General features: G+C 35.7%; 2 protein-coding genes across 4 annotated transcripts in view; both read left to right on the forward strand.

Annotated features, from left to right (window-relative positions):
• LOC107711902 (probable bifunctional methylenetetrahydrofolate dehydrogenase/cyclohydrolase 2) overlaps positions 1-9486 on the forward strand; it is a 17070-nt gene extending 7584 nt beyond the window's left edge. The window contains exons 5-8 of one of the 2 annotated variants that reach the window (XM_016516986.1): positions 4859-4966; positions 7234-7326; positions 7788-7913; positions 8812-9486. In XM_016516986.1, the coding sequence (XP_016372472.1) occupies positions 4859-4966; positions 7234-7326; positions 7788-7913; positions 8812-8927 (443 nt within the window). In that variant the 3' untranslated portion in view covers positions 8928-9486. The remainder of the gene's footprint in view (positions 1-4858; positions 4967-7233; positions 7327-7787; positions 7914-8811) is intronic. The other variant, XM_016516987.1, reaches the window with a different exon arrangement.
• A 2149-nt stretch (positions 9487-11635) lies between these two features.
• Positions 11636-13284, forward strand: LOC107711904 (epigen-like). 2 transcript variants are annotated; one of them, XM_016516988.1, is made up of 5 exons: positions 11636-11776; positions 11908-12006; positions 12454-12574; positions 12910-13062; positions 13161-13284. In XM_016516988.1, the coding sequence occupies exons 1-5, from the start codon at positions 11737-11739 to the stop codon at positions 13228-13230; spliced, it is 483 nt and encodes a 160-aa protein (XP_016372474.1). In that variant the 5' UTR covers positions 11636-11736; the 3' UTR covers positions 13231-13284. The 2 variants fall into 2 exon arrangements, with proteins under 2 accessions (XP_016372474.1, XP_016372475.1); XM_016516989.1 differs by having other exon boundaries at positions 12457-12574.
• Positions 13285-16082: the final 2798 nt, after the last annotated feature.

Raw genomic sequence — 16082 nt, forward strand, 5'->3', positions numbered from 1 at the left:
GTGCTCAGGGTGTGCTAGCGATTAGATCAGGTCAGCAGTGTGGCTCATTCTTGAAGCAAAGTTTTGCCTGAATGGTGATTAGATTCACTGCTTTGGATCGCTGCATTTAAACTGAGAATGGAGTACAGAATGTGTTCATGTGAGATAGACTAAACAGTAATAGCATGCGCACCGGCAGCCTCCCCCGGGTCCTAATGCTCGTTTTGTAACGAGTTTTAATTCCATAGGGGGCGCTGTTGGCCTACTTCTAATAAAATGAAAGTAAAATACACAAATAACATTTATTTAAGAAAAAGTACTCTGAAGTCGTAAAGAATGTCTGAAGTAAAGAATTCAGGAGCTTTAAATCTATATATATATATACATTTTTTTTTTTTTAAAGTTAGAATTGAGCAGAGCGTTTTCTTTTAAGTTATAAAGTATTTAAAGTTTGTTTGAATTTTGAGTTTTTTTTAATAACATGCAGCAGAAGAATAATAAGGCAAAACAAATGTTTTGGTTAATAAAAAAGGTTTAAAAATAAACACTTTTCTCTTTGCTGCGGAAGTACAGTATAAGAGGAAATGTCAGGCATAGGGGGGCCTTGCAAAATTGACCGGAGAAGGAGTGGGGCCCCGGAGTAAAAAAAGGTTGAGAAACCCTGCTTTAGACCGTCTACAAATGTTAACTCTTAAAATAAAATCTTAAGGTTACTACTGCATCTTTCTGAAAAAAATTTTAATAAAAAATGCAGCGATTGATATATATAGTTTACTTATAGTTATTTTCAAATCTTCAATGTACTGTCATTATAAAAGAACTTAATTGCATATCGGTATCGGCTATCGGCCAAAATGAGTTGAAAAATATCGGCATAAATCCAATATCGTGCATCCCTACAATAAAACATTAATGTTGTGGTCTTCTGGTATTGGCTTCGGAGTGAGAGGTCACGGTTTCAAACCCTCTTGAATTAATCGTAATTTAATCCTTTTCAAACCCACTTTATTAATACTGGTAAGATTGGTATAATAACTGTCGCAGTTATGCCGTAGAAGAAGAAGATTAAAAGTCAAGGAAAACTGTACACTGAAATGCAAAATCTACCCTCAGATCCTGAGAGTTCTAATGAACACGACGAGACGGGGGAAGAAGATGGCAGAGATTTATCTGTCGCTAAGAATACTAGTAATGCCGATATAATGAAGGCATTTAAGGAATGGAAATGCGAGTCAGTGTTAATATTGACAAGGTTCTTTCGGCAGTCACAGAGGTTACAAAAAGAATGACGGAAGCGGAGGAATGTATCTCAGGGGCTGAAGATGAGATTGTTTGATTAAAGGCTAGAGCTAATTCGCTGGAAACGCAGGTGAAATCTCTGTCAGGTAAAGTGGATGATTTGGAATGCGGAAGTCAGAGGAATAATCTCAGGTTGGTTGGTCTCCCAGAGAAGGAGGAAAAGTGCCTTTTTGGAAAAGTGGCTGCCAGAGATTTCTTGCACCTCACTGATCATAGAGAGAGCGCATCGGATACCCAGCTCTAGTCAAGGCCACAGAGTGCGAGATGGTAAAGCATCACTGAGAACACTCATCATAAAGTTCCTTGACTTCAAGCAGAAAGAGCAGGTATTGAAGGCTGCTAGGGCTAAGGGAACCATCAAGTATAAAGATCACAACCTCTGTTTTTTCCCTGATCTATCTGCTGAGGTCCACAGAAAGCAGAGAAGCTACGTTACAAGGGAATTAATCGGCACAGGATCATCTTTCCAGCTCGACTGCTTCTCACGCATGGAGACTGTACCGTGACACTGAAAAGTCCAGAAGATGTGGAAAACCACATGTAGTTGCTCTAAATGTAAACGTATAAAGAAACTGCTTTTTTGTTTGTTTTGTTTTTCTTCTTCCTCTTCTTTCTAAGTTATGAGAGCACTGAGGAGTGGGGCCCCGGAGTAAAAAAAGGTTGAGAAACCCTGCTTTAGACCGTCTACAAATGTTAACTCTTAAAATAAAATCTTAAGGTTACTACTGCATCTTTCTGAAAAAAATTTTAATAAAAAATGCAGCGATTGATATATATAGTTTACTTATAGTTATTTTCAAAGCTTCAATGTACTGTCATTATAAAAGAACTTAATTGCATATCGGTATCGGCTATCGGCCAAAATGAGTTGAAAAATATCGGCATAAATCCAATATCGTGCATCCCTACAATAAAACATTAATGTTGTGGTCTTCTGGTATTGGCTTCGGAGTGAGAGGTCACGGTTTCAAACCCTCTTGAATTAATCGTAATTTAATCCTTTTCAAACCCACTTTATTAATACTGGTAAGATTGGTATAATAACTGTCGCAGTTATGCCGTAGAAGAAGAAGATTAAAAGTCAAGGAAAACTGTACACTGAAATGCAAAATCTACCCTCAGATCCTGAGAGTTCTAATGAACACGACGAGACGGGGGAAGAAGATGGCAGAGATTTATCTGTCGCTAAGAATACTAGTAATGCCGATATAATGAAGGCATTTAAGGAATGGAAATGCGAGTCAGTGTTAATATTGACAAGGTTCTTTCGGCAGTCACAGAGGTTACAAAAAGAATGACGGAAGCGGAGGAATGTATCTCAGGGGCTGAAGATGAGATTGTTTGATTAAAGGCTAGAGCTAATTCGCTGGAAACGCAGGTGAAATCTCTGTCAGGTAAAGTGGATGATTTGGAATGCGGAAGTCAGAGGAATAATCTCAGGTTGGTTGGTCTCCCAGAGAAGGAGGAAAAGTGCCTTTTTGGAAAAGTGGCTGCCAGAGATTTCTTGCACCTCACTGATCATAGAGAGAGCGCATCGGATACCCAGCTCTAGTCAAGGCCACAGAGTGCGAGATGGTAAAGCATCACTGAGAACACTCATCATAAAGTTCCTTGACTTCAAGCAGAAAGAGCAGGTATTGAAGGCTGCTAGGGCTAAGGGAACCATCAAGTATAAAGATCACAACCTCTGTTTTTTCCCTGATCTATCTGCTGAGGTCCACAGAAAGCAGAGAAGCTACGTTACAAGGGAATTAATCGGCACAGGATCATCTTTCCAGCTCGACTGCTTCTCACGCATGGAGACTGTACCGTGACACTGAAAAGTCCAGAAGATGTGGAAAACCACATGTAGTTGCTCTAAATGTAAACGTATAAAGAAACTGCTTTTTTGTTTGTTTTGTTTTTCTTCTTCCTCTTCTTTCTAAGTTATGAGAGCACTGTTATAGTGGCTACTATATGTTATGGGGACAAGATAGAGTTTTTGATTCTGTTTTGGCAGAGTGGCATTAGGAGGGGGAAATTTGAATTGGTTAAGAGTATAGTTCTATGTGGGTATAACGAAGCAAATGGGGTTCAAATAGCATGAAGAAAAATTTGGAGAGTTTAATAGGTTTGTATAATAGTGTGTACCAAATAGTTTGTAAAAGTAAGTACCATACTAGAAGTGAATCGAGGGGGTAGATGGGTTATTACGGATATAGGGGTTATCTGTAAAAATATGGGGATTGCGTGGGGTGGAATGTGTTAATTTTTTGTTTGGCTTCCTGCTACTTGACAACCGTGAGTGCTTTAAGGCAATATTTGATGTAACAATAAAGAAATGTCACAAATGGGTAGAATTAATTTTCTATCATGGAACTGCAGAGGTTTGGGTAAATTAAAAAAAGTGATGAATAGAATTAAACAATTACATGCAACGGTGGTGTTCTTGCAAGAGATGCACATGATAAAGGAAGGTTTCGTGAAAATAGAGAGGCGATGGCATGGACTGGTTTTCTCTGCATATTATACTACAGAAGCCAGGGGAGTTATGATCTTAATACATAAATCTGTGCCTTTTCAAGTTCAGGATATTATCAAAGATCCAGCTGGCAGATATGTAACTATTAAGGATGTACTTTTGACAGAGAGAATAAATTTAGTGAATATATATGGTCCTAAAAAAACAGTCCCAGGTTTTATAGTAATATATTTATATTGGTTGCTAGGTCAAAATATCATAGCAGGTGATATGAACTGCACCCTAGATCCAGAAAAGGGATTGTCTACTGGTGTTACAATGTTAGGAAACATATACAACATTGTATGACAGAACTCAACTTACTGGATATATGGAGACATCTTAACCCAACTCTAAGTTCCATACTCCTACTATTCTGCTACACATCAAACGTATTCCCGAATTGATTATTATTATTTTTTTTTCAGCTCAGATGCTCTCTATGATCAAAGATTGTCAATATCATAGTATTGTAATTTCTGACCACGCAGCATTGTCATTGATGTATGTTAATACAGATTTGGTTAGGGACCCTCCAAGATGGTGGTTTCAACCTGGATGGCTGGGTGATCAATCATTTGTTGACTTTTTAGGTAAACAAATTGATATTTTTTTTAAACTAAATTATCCAAAACCTTGGCTGTGGTTTGTTGGGAGGCATTTAAAGATTTCTTTACAGGGACAAATGATCAGTTTTTGTAGTTCAGAAAGTAAAAAATCTCAAAAATAGTTGGAAAGTTTGGAGATTAAGAAGTTGGAGAATGAGATATATCAGAATGGTTTGGTGTGTGTGCAGATAAGTATAAGCAACTTTTGCTGTTTCGATCTAAGTGATCTAGGTAATACATTGTCAGCGAATAAAATGGCATATTAGAATGATTAGACTGGAGTATGGCTGCTGAAAACGAAAAAAAAAAAATATATATACATTATAATAATATTTCACAATATCACTTCTTTTAACTGTATTTTTGATCAAATAAATGCAGCCTTGGTGAAAATGAGGGACTTCATTTAAAAACATAGAAAAATCGTAATTATTCCAAACTTTTGACAGCTAATGTATGCCCCTTTTTTCAGGCATTGAAACAGTTGGAAAAAATGTGCTTGTTGTTGGGCGCTCCAAGAATGTAGGAATGCCTATTGCAATGCTGCTGCATTCGGATAGAAACCATGAACGACCGGGAGGTGAGATCTGTCATTTCTTTCAATTTTTTTATGTTTTATTTTTGTAGTATTTTGTAGTTTTATTTTTGAAATCCTATAGTATAAATAGATGTGCTTGCAGTTGGAGTTTTGAAGTGCCAAGCATTATCCTACAGTTCACATATTCAGTTTTAACCCCTTTTTATTTAAGTTTCTTGTTACAAGATTCATTAACTTTTAAGTTTAAGAAATTACACCAACAATTACATTTCCCAAAAACCTAGAGAAGGAAACTGTGCCAAAAAAGCAGAATGCATTGAGATGTTTTTTTTTAAATGCTAGATTTTAAGACTAGACTGTAGCGTTGTTTTTTTTCGATCAACAATGTTTGGTTTGGAAGTACAAATAGTTACTGCAAACTGATCATTATGTGAAAAGGAAAACTTTTTAATTTTTCTGTTTTGTTATTACGATATGTTTTCAAAAGGCACATTTTCAAAATTTCAATCAACAACCCAGTCACCTCGCTTATTGAAGGGGAGTGAGATAAATGCAAATTACACAGAAAATTCACAGAATGAACCCTGGATGTTGCTGCTGATGTCGCAAGCTGTCACATCATTACTATCAAAAATAAACATTTTACTAGTAAATTGTAATAACCTTTAATGGAAAACTGCTGATAAACATCTTTCATCCTTAACCATCTAGTTATATATATTATATATAAAATATATAATAGGGGTAGTATATTTTTATGTTTTAAAATCCATTTAAACTGCATTTGAAAAATAGAAAATAGAAAACAAATGAAGACATGCACAGTAAACATGTTGTTTTCAAAAATGCCTATTACTTTGCTTTGAACTAAACAGTTATTAAATTATTAAAATATTAGCTTGAACATATTTATCTCAAAATGTTTTTTTTTTATATAGTTTTTACCTTTAAAAATATTTGATATTGCATCATCTCTTGCATTGGCATGCCTCTGGAAACATGATCAATTCATGTTTTAACTCAAGTTTTGTTTAAAGATTTGACTTTTTTTGTAATGGTTCTTGGAATAAAGGAAAGGGAAGGACCAGATGTTTTTTTTTCTTTTTCTGGAACTGTATAATTGTTAGACGATTCATTTATTTAGGTATCAATGATTAGGATTAGGTTTGTGCAAGATTTTGATGATTTCAACAAGTAAAATGCAAGTCATGCTTGAATTGAGTTGTGAAATACATCATTTTTATAATAGGTTTGCGCTCTAACATGTACGAAATTCCTTTCACAATGAAAGAAGCTGCCTTGAATCAGTTCTGCTTCTCTTTTTTGTGACTCATAGTATAATAAAGGTGAACTTGTGATTACCTGAAGAACCCTCCAGGTTTTGTCAAAACTTCTTATTATATATGTCTAATGATGAAGTTCTGTGACAGTGATGAGTACTGCATTATAATTATTATTCCCGTAATATTTAGTTGCTACACCCGTGGACTTACAGTAGTTATGTCAATTCCACAAAATGTAACCTTTGATTAGCCAAATTTGATAGCTTCCGGTTTTTGTGGTGGTGTACAGTTACACATTCTGGGAATTTCTGCTTATGAATGTTATCATCTTGCTGGTGAGCGGAAACCACCATCCATGTAATTTTTTTTTAAGAGAATGTGTGGAATGAACAAAAAATGGGAGTTGGCGCTTTAAAAATGGCATGAATTTCCTGGTGCCTGCACACAATTAAATACTGTGAAATGTTTAAAGGCACAATATGTAAGATTTTTTATTAAAATATAAAAAAACCACTAGAACAGTGTTATATGTTTTGCTGACTTGTGTACTTACATTATCCCAAATGTTTAGAAGAATGTTTACTGGTTCAGCGGCCTCGTTTCGCTTCGACGGCTTTCCGCCTCACTCTGCTTCATACTACGATGTCAAGAAATCTTTAATATATTAGCTCATCCATGAACATGATTTCTGCCCGAGTCCCGTCGGTTTGCATCGGCTGTGGGGATGAAGACGACAACTCCCATGATTCCACACTCAGTCAAGGCGTCATCAAACTACGCCTTTGTTTCTTTGTTTGTTTTGAATACGCTCTAGCGGTGAAAACTTACATATTGTACCTTTAAATGTTTTAACATTGATTTTCTGGAAATGGTATACTGGAAAGATGTGCATGGCAATCAAATTTTAAACCTGAAACTATGTTTAACTAAGAACATTATTTTAGATATTACATTATATTACATATATCAATGATGGAATAAACTAACAATTAAATAAATACTCCTGATGTGTATTATATCTTTCAGGTGATGCCACAGTTATCATGGCTCATAGATGCACTCCTCTACCACGACTGAAGGAACTTGCCAGTCTGGCTGACATAGTGATTGCGGCTGCAGGTCAGCTCTTTGTGTCTTGGTCAGGTATTCTGTAATATTATTACATAGCTGTCTATAATACTCAATTCTGATTGGGCAATAGCTGCATTCTGTGGTCAGATATCATTGTGTAATAAACTGTATCATTTATTACATTCATGTATTTACTTATTTGGTAAGTAGCCGTGCAATAAGTTGGATAATGTACCGTAAGCCATGTTCATTTTGTAATAATGACTAGCTGAGTGTATTATACTTTACTTAGACTTTGGTTATGCAACATATTAAGTCAGATGTGCACTTATTTTTTACAGAAATACAAAATGAATTAAGTTTGAATGAGTTTGAACTGTATCTGTATTTTATTCGAAACTGTATTCTACAGTATGTATAAATATTAATAATTTAATAAGATAAAGAATATATTGTGTTCTAAAGAGAATGTGTCTTTGTGAACGGTTGGTCTTAATCTGTAACAACAGGTGTGCCTCACTTAATAACGGCAGATATGGTAAAAGAGGGAGCCGCGGTCATTGATGTCGGCATCAACCGCATGCAGGACCCTGTCACTGGTAAACTTCGTCTTGTTGGTGATGTGGATTTTGAAGGTAAATGACACACGACTGCTTTAGTGTTCTTACAGTACTCGTTTCAGGATCAGGTTTAGTGTTCTATTATAGTATATATTGATGTCTTGAATGAGCTTTTACTCTTATTTCAAAGTTTTTCAAAGGAAGTTTTTCATCTAATATTTATACTTTATTTATTTCAGCATTATTGTAGTTAATGAAAACATTATTTTTTTAATAGTTTTAGGTTTTGTTTTAGTAAACAGTAACAACAATATGGTTCATCCAAAAATGGAAATTGCAATTATTTACTCACCCTCATGTCATTCCAAATCCATATGACCGTCACAAAAGGTGATGAGCTTCAAGCTTAAAAAAGGATGCAAAAGCACCATAAAAGTACTGTATCATAAAAGTGGTTCATACAATGTGTGCTCTGTTTTACAAGTCTGCTGAAATGAAATGATAGCTTTGTGTGAAGCCATTATTCACCAACAGTTTATCCCTTCACTGAGCTGTTAAGTCAGCGAGTCAGTGAGTTTAACTTGAGAACTGAATCAGTGCAATTCATAAATTAATCCTTTGGTTTGGTTTTGTGAATAGAATCATCTGATTCATTTCAAAGATCCGATTTGGGACAAGATTTGAGTCTTGAGAAGGAAGATAAATAGTATGGGTTTGGAATGACATTTTTGAGTGATCTGTTCGTTTAAAATGAGCAATAATTCTGCATGTGCGTCAGTTAGTGTATCTGATATCATATCGCAATCCCTCTAAGGCACTGTTTGGCTCATTGTGTGTTCGTTGGTTGGATGCCACTTAGCAACACGATTTATAGTTTGATTTCTTTTCTCTTGGTAGTATAAAAGAAATTCTTGGCTTGGGCAGAGCTCTTAGTGTTATTTAAGACATGGTTTGTTTTTGTCTCCCTAATCAGCTGTGAAGGTGAAGGCTGGATTCATCACTCCTGTGCCTGGAGGAGTCGGCCCAATGACCATCGCCATGGTGATGAAAAACACAGTCACTGCTGCCAAAAATGCTCCAACATACTGAACAAACACAAAACCTGCCATTACGGTTGGACAAGAGACAAGCACTTCAGTCTGGATACTTTAATTGGCACTATTTGTCCATACATCTTGATTATAAGCGCAAGCCCCTGCAAGCTTCCTCTACAACATCCTTCCCTGCCCGTCGGCAAGCTGTAACAGGCTGTTCTAGCTGGCACGGCAGCCATGCATGTCCATGACAGTAACTACACCCTAATTCGTTTCTTAATGCTGTAAAAATGAGAGAGATGCCTCCTCAATGATTCTAAGGAGCTGTCGCCTTTGCTACAGTGTTATTATTTTGTCGGAGCCAAGAAAATAAGAAGGGTTTACTGTGCAAGTGTAATATTACCTCCCTGACGATGCATGGGTGAAGCCGGAAGTCTTACTTGCATCATCCTCACAGGAGAGTTTCGGTAGAACTTGACAAGCTGCTCAACAGGTGGCCTCATAGCAGGGTAATAGATGGTTCTCAGATATCTGACAGATGAATCTGTTGGCACTGAGACAAATGGGACATTAATACATTTTCTCAGGAAATTATTTTAGAATAGTAGTTTGAACTCAGTAACAAAATGGCAAAAAATAACACAAGGATGCTGCTGTCCTTAATATTTATTTATTCATCTACCTATTTAAGGTATTATGTATACATTGTTTATTATGCTTTTGTTAAAAAAAAACCAAAAAAAAAAAACCTAGATTTGTTATAAATAGCTTGTATTTATGATTTTTATCACCATGAAGTATTTAATATCATTTTCCTGCTTTATTTATTAGTGTGATTTATGGCATGGTCTTGACATCAAAAACATTAATTTAAAGGGTTAGTTCACCCAAAAATGAAAATTCTGTCATTAATTACTCACCCTCGTGTTGTTCGAAACCCGTAAGACCTTCGTTCATCTTCGGAACACAATTTAAGGTGTTTTTGGGTGAACTAACCCTTTAAATATATCTGATGCTTCCCTGAGACATTTCATAATGTGGACATATATTTTGCGCTATAAAAAAGCTGTGAAATATAAAAATGACTTGAAAGTATAGTCACAGTAGTTTGTGACTAATATAATATGTTTGTATAAGGATCAGTCCAGAATTTTAAGTCACTATTCACTGAAAATCATCGCTTCCGGTGTAAACCTCAAAACTCAGGAACAGCAAGCAAAAACCATGACGTTTGGTGCCATTGACGTCAAACTTGGCGTGACATGTCATGGCATGGAAATATATGTGAATGAGATTTGAGATATGGCAGGAGTCGAATGGACTACTTTTACAGTGCTTTTTGTCATTTTTGGTCACCATACACTTTTATTTACGAAAGAGATCAGCTCAGATATTCTGACTGACATCTTTTGTGTTACATGAGAGGGAATAAATGATGACAGAACATTCATTTTTGGGTTAGCTAGGTAAACTATCCCTTTTAAGGCTCTTGTGTTGCTAAAGATTTCACTTCAGAGATCAATATACCTATTACAATCTGCGACTCTCTAAAAAGAGATTTGATTCTTACTGTTCTAAATATTGGTGGTTTACAAGAAGAAGCCATGTATGAAAGAGTCTTCATTAAGAAACCTGTTTATGGAAAGTTCAATGGCAAACCCCCCCATTTGATTTTTTATTTATTTTTTTAATAAAACAAAACAAAATTAGAAGATGGGCGATCGGTTAGATCATTGACCATGCAAATAATTTAAAATTATGGCTTGTTATGTGATATACCAATTTGCTGTTGAGATGAATGTTCCAAATCGATCTTCCAAAATCATTAAAATATTTCATTGCTAAATTATGTTTTTCCACATAAACACTTAAAAATATGAAATCTCTGATTCTCATTTTTTTCAATGCCCCAAGGTTCTTGGCAATTAGATTATATCTACACTGTGTCCAACATATTACATCAAATTACTGGTTACAAGTTACAGGCGAATGTTTAGTAGGCTGCAGAGTTTAGTACATGAGAAAGATTTTTATTTTAATATTTTTCATTGTAATTAATAAAAAACAAGAGTGACTACCCAAAAAATAAGAAAATGTGCAAAGCATCCAAAATAGGATGCTTTTTTGTAATACTTGCTTTCATTATGTGACAGGGGGGTAATGGGACATGACAGTCAGTAAAACAGTTAACAATTAAAATAATACTTTGGCTATATCTGTAATTAGAATTTTCTTTAATATCTCTTGTGCCAATAAGTACCTATGTCAAAAGCCCGTTTTCGCAGCTGCAGGCAAATTCTTTGGTCACTGAAAAAAAAAAAAAAACATGGGGTGTTTGGTAGGCTGCAGAGTTTAGTACATGAGAAAGATTTTTATTTTAATATTTTTCATTGTAATTAATAAAAAACACAAGAGTGACTACCCAAAAAATAAGAAAATGTGCAAAGCATCCAAAATAGGATGCTTTTTTGTAATACTTGCTTTCATTATGTGACAGGGGGGTAATGGGACATGACAGTCAGTAAAACAGTTAACAATTAAAATAATACTTTGGCTATATCTGTAATTAGAATTTTCTTTAATATCTCTTGTGCCAATAAGTACCTATGTCAAAAGCCCGTTTTCGCAGCTGCAGGCAAATTCTTTGGTCACTGAAAAAAAAAAAAAAACATGGGGCCAAAAACACGCCTGTGCATGCTGCTTGCCTGTGGACCAGGAAGTGATGTGGAGCATTGTACAGGTATGGGTAAAAGACAAAAAATTGTGGGGAATAACCACTTTCATCTGGAGAGCAGCAGAAGTGTGACGAAGATCGGACAAACCCAGAATCTCCAGTCTAACTGAATCTATACTTGGGCCGCAGCATGACACAAGAAGTGGATAAAAGGTGTTTGCACTATCAGGGTGAGTCATAATACTTTTCATAAAACAAAATAGATTGATAAGGAGCTTACAACAAAATGACTGTCTTCTACTTTAAAGACGATAAAAGTGAAATGTATAGTTACTATAATGTAATCCTAAAACTCCATCAGTACTTGGATTGATGGTGGTGTTAGCCGTCTTCTCTGGACTTGGAGACACTAAGGAGAAATCAGAGGATGCGCTCCTATACAACACAACACACAGTAATGGTAAGTACTTCAAAATTATACATAATTATTTTGAAAGACTGCGGTCTTTAAGTTTTTTTTTTTTTAAGTCTCTCACCAGGCTGAATGTATTTGATAAAAAAGATACAGTACATCAGCAATATTGTGAAATATTTAAATTTAAAAGAACTGTTTTCTATTTTAATATAATTTATTATCTCTCTCCCTCTACTCTAATACTCTAATTAGCATTTGTTGACATGTAGTTGCCAAGTTACTTTTCGTTAGTATAATATCTAAAGTGGACAACTGTAATAACCCTAACTGAAGTAACCCTTTGTTTTAAATGAAATGAGCATTCTTGTCATTTCAAATATGCATTGTGCTAAGAATGCCGGTTCTTTGGCATGTGGACACAAGTCTGAATACCTATCCATTAAAATCACAATCCTTCATGCTTAACTGTCTGGGGGTGTGTGTGTGTATCAGTAGGAAGTGGAGAGGAACCGCGAGTTTTGGCTATTCAAAGGCCCTGCGGTCCAGAACACGAGGGATTCTGTGTCAATGGCGTATGTTCCTACTCCTCCGACCTGGAAACCCCTATCTGTCGGTGAGAGCAGCCACCAAAAACAACTCATCTACTCAATAATCCTACATTTTAAACCTTATCAATCAATTGACACTGATCAAGTCTTGATTATTTAGTTCATGTTGGTTTGTTTAGCAAACTAGCAAGTTGCAAAGCTTGGGTTGTGAATAAAGCCTTGTGGATGTTTATAAAATAGGATGATCTCTTAGAAATATCCCACCCAAATTTCCTGTTTCACAAGGAATCGACATGTGGAAAAATAACTGTAGTCAACAGGCCATTTCATAGGGTGTTTAACTGTTGAAAACGATGGATTCCAAGACCTTCCTAACAAACACGATTTCTACTGTCTTTAGGTGTGACAAAATGTACAGCGGTGTGCGCTGTGAACATGTTATTTTGGACACCCAGCGTTTGTCTAGTCCTGAAGAAGTCATTGGAATTAGCTGTGGTGCAGTTTTATTACTGGGAACCATCATTGCAGTGATGTACTGCTGCTTAAAGAAAAGGTCAAATCTGGAATACATCATTCAGTCTTTTATTGCACAAGTAACAAATGCTTTGTTTACTGAGTATAATTAAATCTTTTCTGGTTTATACTTCACAGGTGTCGGAAGTCATCACCACCCTACAAGAACTGTGGCTCCGAGAACTTAAAGTTATCCGGCCAGATATAATTTGTGACCCTGGACCACAAAACCAGTCATAAGGGTCAATTTCTTATCAACTGAGAGCTGAATAAATAAGCTTTCCATTGATTTATGGTTTGTTGGAATATGGCAATATTTGGCCGAGATACAACTATTTGAATATCTGGAATCTGAGGGTGCAAAAAAAATCTAAATACTGAGAAAATCGCCTTGAATTAAGTTCTTAGCAATGCATATTACTAATTAAAAATTAAGTTTTGATATATTTACGGTAGGAAATTTACTAAATATCTTCATGGAACATGATCTTTACTTAATATCCTAATGATTTTTGGCATAAAAGAAAACGATAATTTTGACCCATACAATGTTTTTTTGGCTATTGCTAAAAATATACCCAAGCGACTTAAGACTGGTTTTGTGGTCCAGGGTCACATTTATGCTCTTAAATAAAGTGCTTTTAGGCCTAAGTCAGGAAGGAGGACTAAACATCGAGACTGACTCGACAAGCAAGACAGGCCAGGCTGTGGAGTAGAGAAACAACACCCTCTAGAGGACAGAGCGAGAATTGCAAAGAAACTGACATTTCACGATCTCATCTCATTGGGAAAATGCAGGTTGTTCCACAGAATCATTTTATATTTATTACACGTTTCTGCTACGTAGTTCTTGTAATTATACTACAACTTGGGCACTGTAATGTAAAAATAATTTACTACAAGCATTGAAAAACTGCATGTAGAACAATCAATCAGATGGAATTTTATCCATTAGCAAATGTCATATGCTGCCTCTGTTATGAATGTATTATGTAATTGTAAGTGCACATAGGTATTTATTGCACAGCTATAAACATGATAATACTAAATATAAAACCTAAACTGTGCTAATGTATTTGTATCAGATATTTATTTATTGACAAATTTGTATAAAATTTCCACCTAAAATAAAAAAACGTGAAAATGTGTTTTGTTTAAAATTACTGTCACATTGTTGACACATTGTTGTTCTCAGCTCAAGCAATATTAAACGCAATAACTGTCAATATAGTGCAGAGTTTCTTCTTGTAAGTTGCTTGAAAAATGAAAAGCAGATCAGATTATTTTAATAAAGATGTTCAATATGTAGAATAAATATTTTTCTATTTTCAAAAACTTTATTTATATACTTAGCAGGCACCCCTAATAATAACAATTAGAAACAATTGTTTTTCATTTATGGATTTAATAGAGAGGAAGGACAAAGGTCCTCAATTCAAGGCTCAAGAAATGACTCAAAGATTTCAGGAACAAGGGTACAAAAACAGGGTGATCAGCAAGGCATTTCATAAAGCAAGAAACATCAGTAGAGATGAGCTATTAGTACAAAAATGTAAATCACAATTTAAATAAGTTTCGAGTGCCTTGGACTACTATTATTCTTACGAGGAAGGACAAAGGTGTTGGTACACTAAACAGTGTTCAAACAGAAACCAGAATTTAATTTCTGTTTTCATAAAACAGTGTGTACATGTTGGTACAAACATATGTTTTAATCTAAATTGGCCAATCTGAATCGCCAATAGAAAACAGGACAAAAGTATTGAATATTCAAGATGTAATCTACTGTGAATGGAAGCATTTGGAAAGGCATTGTACTAGACAGAATTCAAACATTTTCAGTATGAAGTTGTGCCTGTGGCACCGGAACCAGCATTACAAAGACATTCTGACGGGAAATTAAGGCGCCTGTCTGTCCAGCTAAGAAAACTGTCCGTTTAGAAAACTTTCTGATGCTCCAGAGTTGTGTGAGGAATATGCCCCAGCATCTGTAAAACGTAAGAATATTACTTTGAATGTTCAGGCAATATGCTGAAGAAATCATGATACAGTGCAGTACTGCACGTACGCCTCCCTCTTCTCATAAGGGTGTTGAAAACATCGTTAAGAGTCGTTCTGTTGGAAGAACTGCTTCTGCCATAGATATGGGCTCCAGAGCTTGAAGTCTATGATAGGAAACATGCAATTGTATTTTTTATATAAACATTTTGGCATGAACAACTTGAAGGAAATAAAGGTGCGAAATGTGTTTACATGTGTGGCATGGGATCCAGTGATTCTCAATTTTCTTTTAAGTGTCTCCCGAACCTGTTAAGAAAGAAAAACATACATTTCAGACACCAAATACCTAGAAAGTAATGCCAAGCACAGCTCATAAGGAAACTCAGCTCAGAAACCAAACTTACCTTCTTTTCCATCAGTGTTCCGAGAACCAGTATAAAGAAGCCCTGAAATTAGTGAACAGGTCAGACGAGTTAGTGGTCATTTATCTGATAATCTGTGATAATGATGTGAAATGCATAAATCTTTGAAGAAATGTTCTAGGTTTAGTACAACAAGTTATGCTTGACCAACAGCATTTGTGGTATAATATTGATTTCTTCTAAGTGTAATGGATGGTGGAGAGTTTGTTCTATCCAACCGGTTGTTGATTGGATGGAGGCAGATCTGAATGTGAGATTGTGGTTGATTGTAAGAAAGGGGTTTATGCAGACTAAGGCCCAATCCCAATTGTACCCCTTAGCCCTTCCCCTTTCCCCTAGGGGTAGGGGTGTGTCGATTCTCTTTTGGTTGGAGGGGGTAGGGGTAAGGGGAAGGGTCAGATAGCCCTTCAAACGAAGATTTTTCGGGACCACACTTCAAACGAAGGGGTATGAATTATCTCCGCGTAAACCAGCTTTAGCGGCAACATGGCTGCCCAAGCGAACAAAAAGACACATAAATGTAAGCATTTTTGGGCATTAATAAAGATTTTAATGAAAAGTAATCATTTGTTTTATGTTACATTCAATCGTGAGTTCATATTACGGTCATGTTACTCAAAGAAATGTTTGCAAAAAA

The sequence above is a fragment of the Sinocyclocheilus rhinocerous genome, unplaced genomic scaffold (genome assembly GCF_001515625.1).
Source record: "Sinocyclocheilus rhinocerous isolate Xijiao unplaced genomic scaffold, SAMN03320098_v1.1 scaffold988, whole genome shotgun sequence".
Classification (NCBI taxonomy): Eukaryota; Metazoa; Chordata; class Actinopteri; order Cypriniformes; family Cyprinidae; genus Sinocyclocheilus; species Sinocyclocheilus rhinocerous.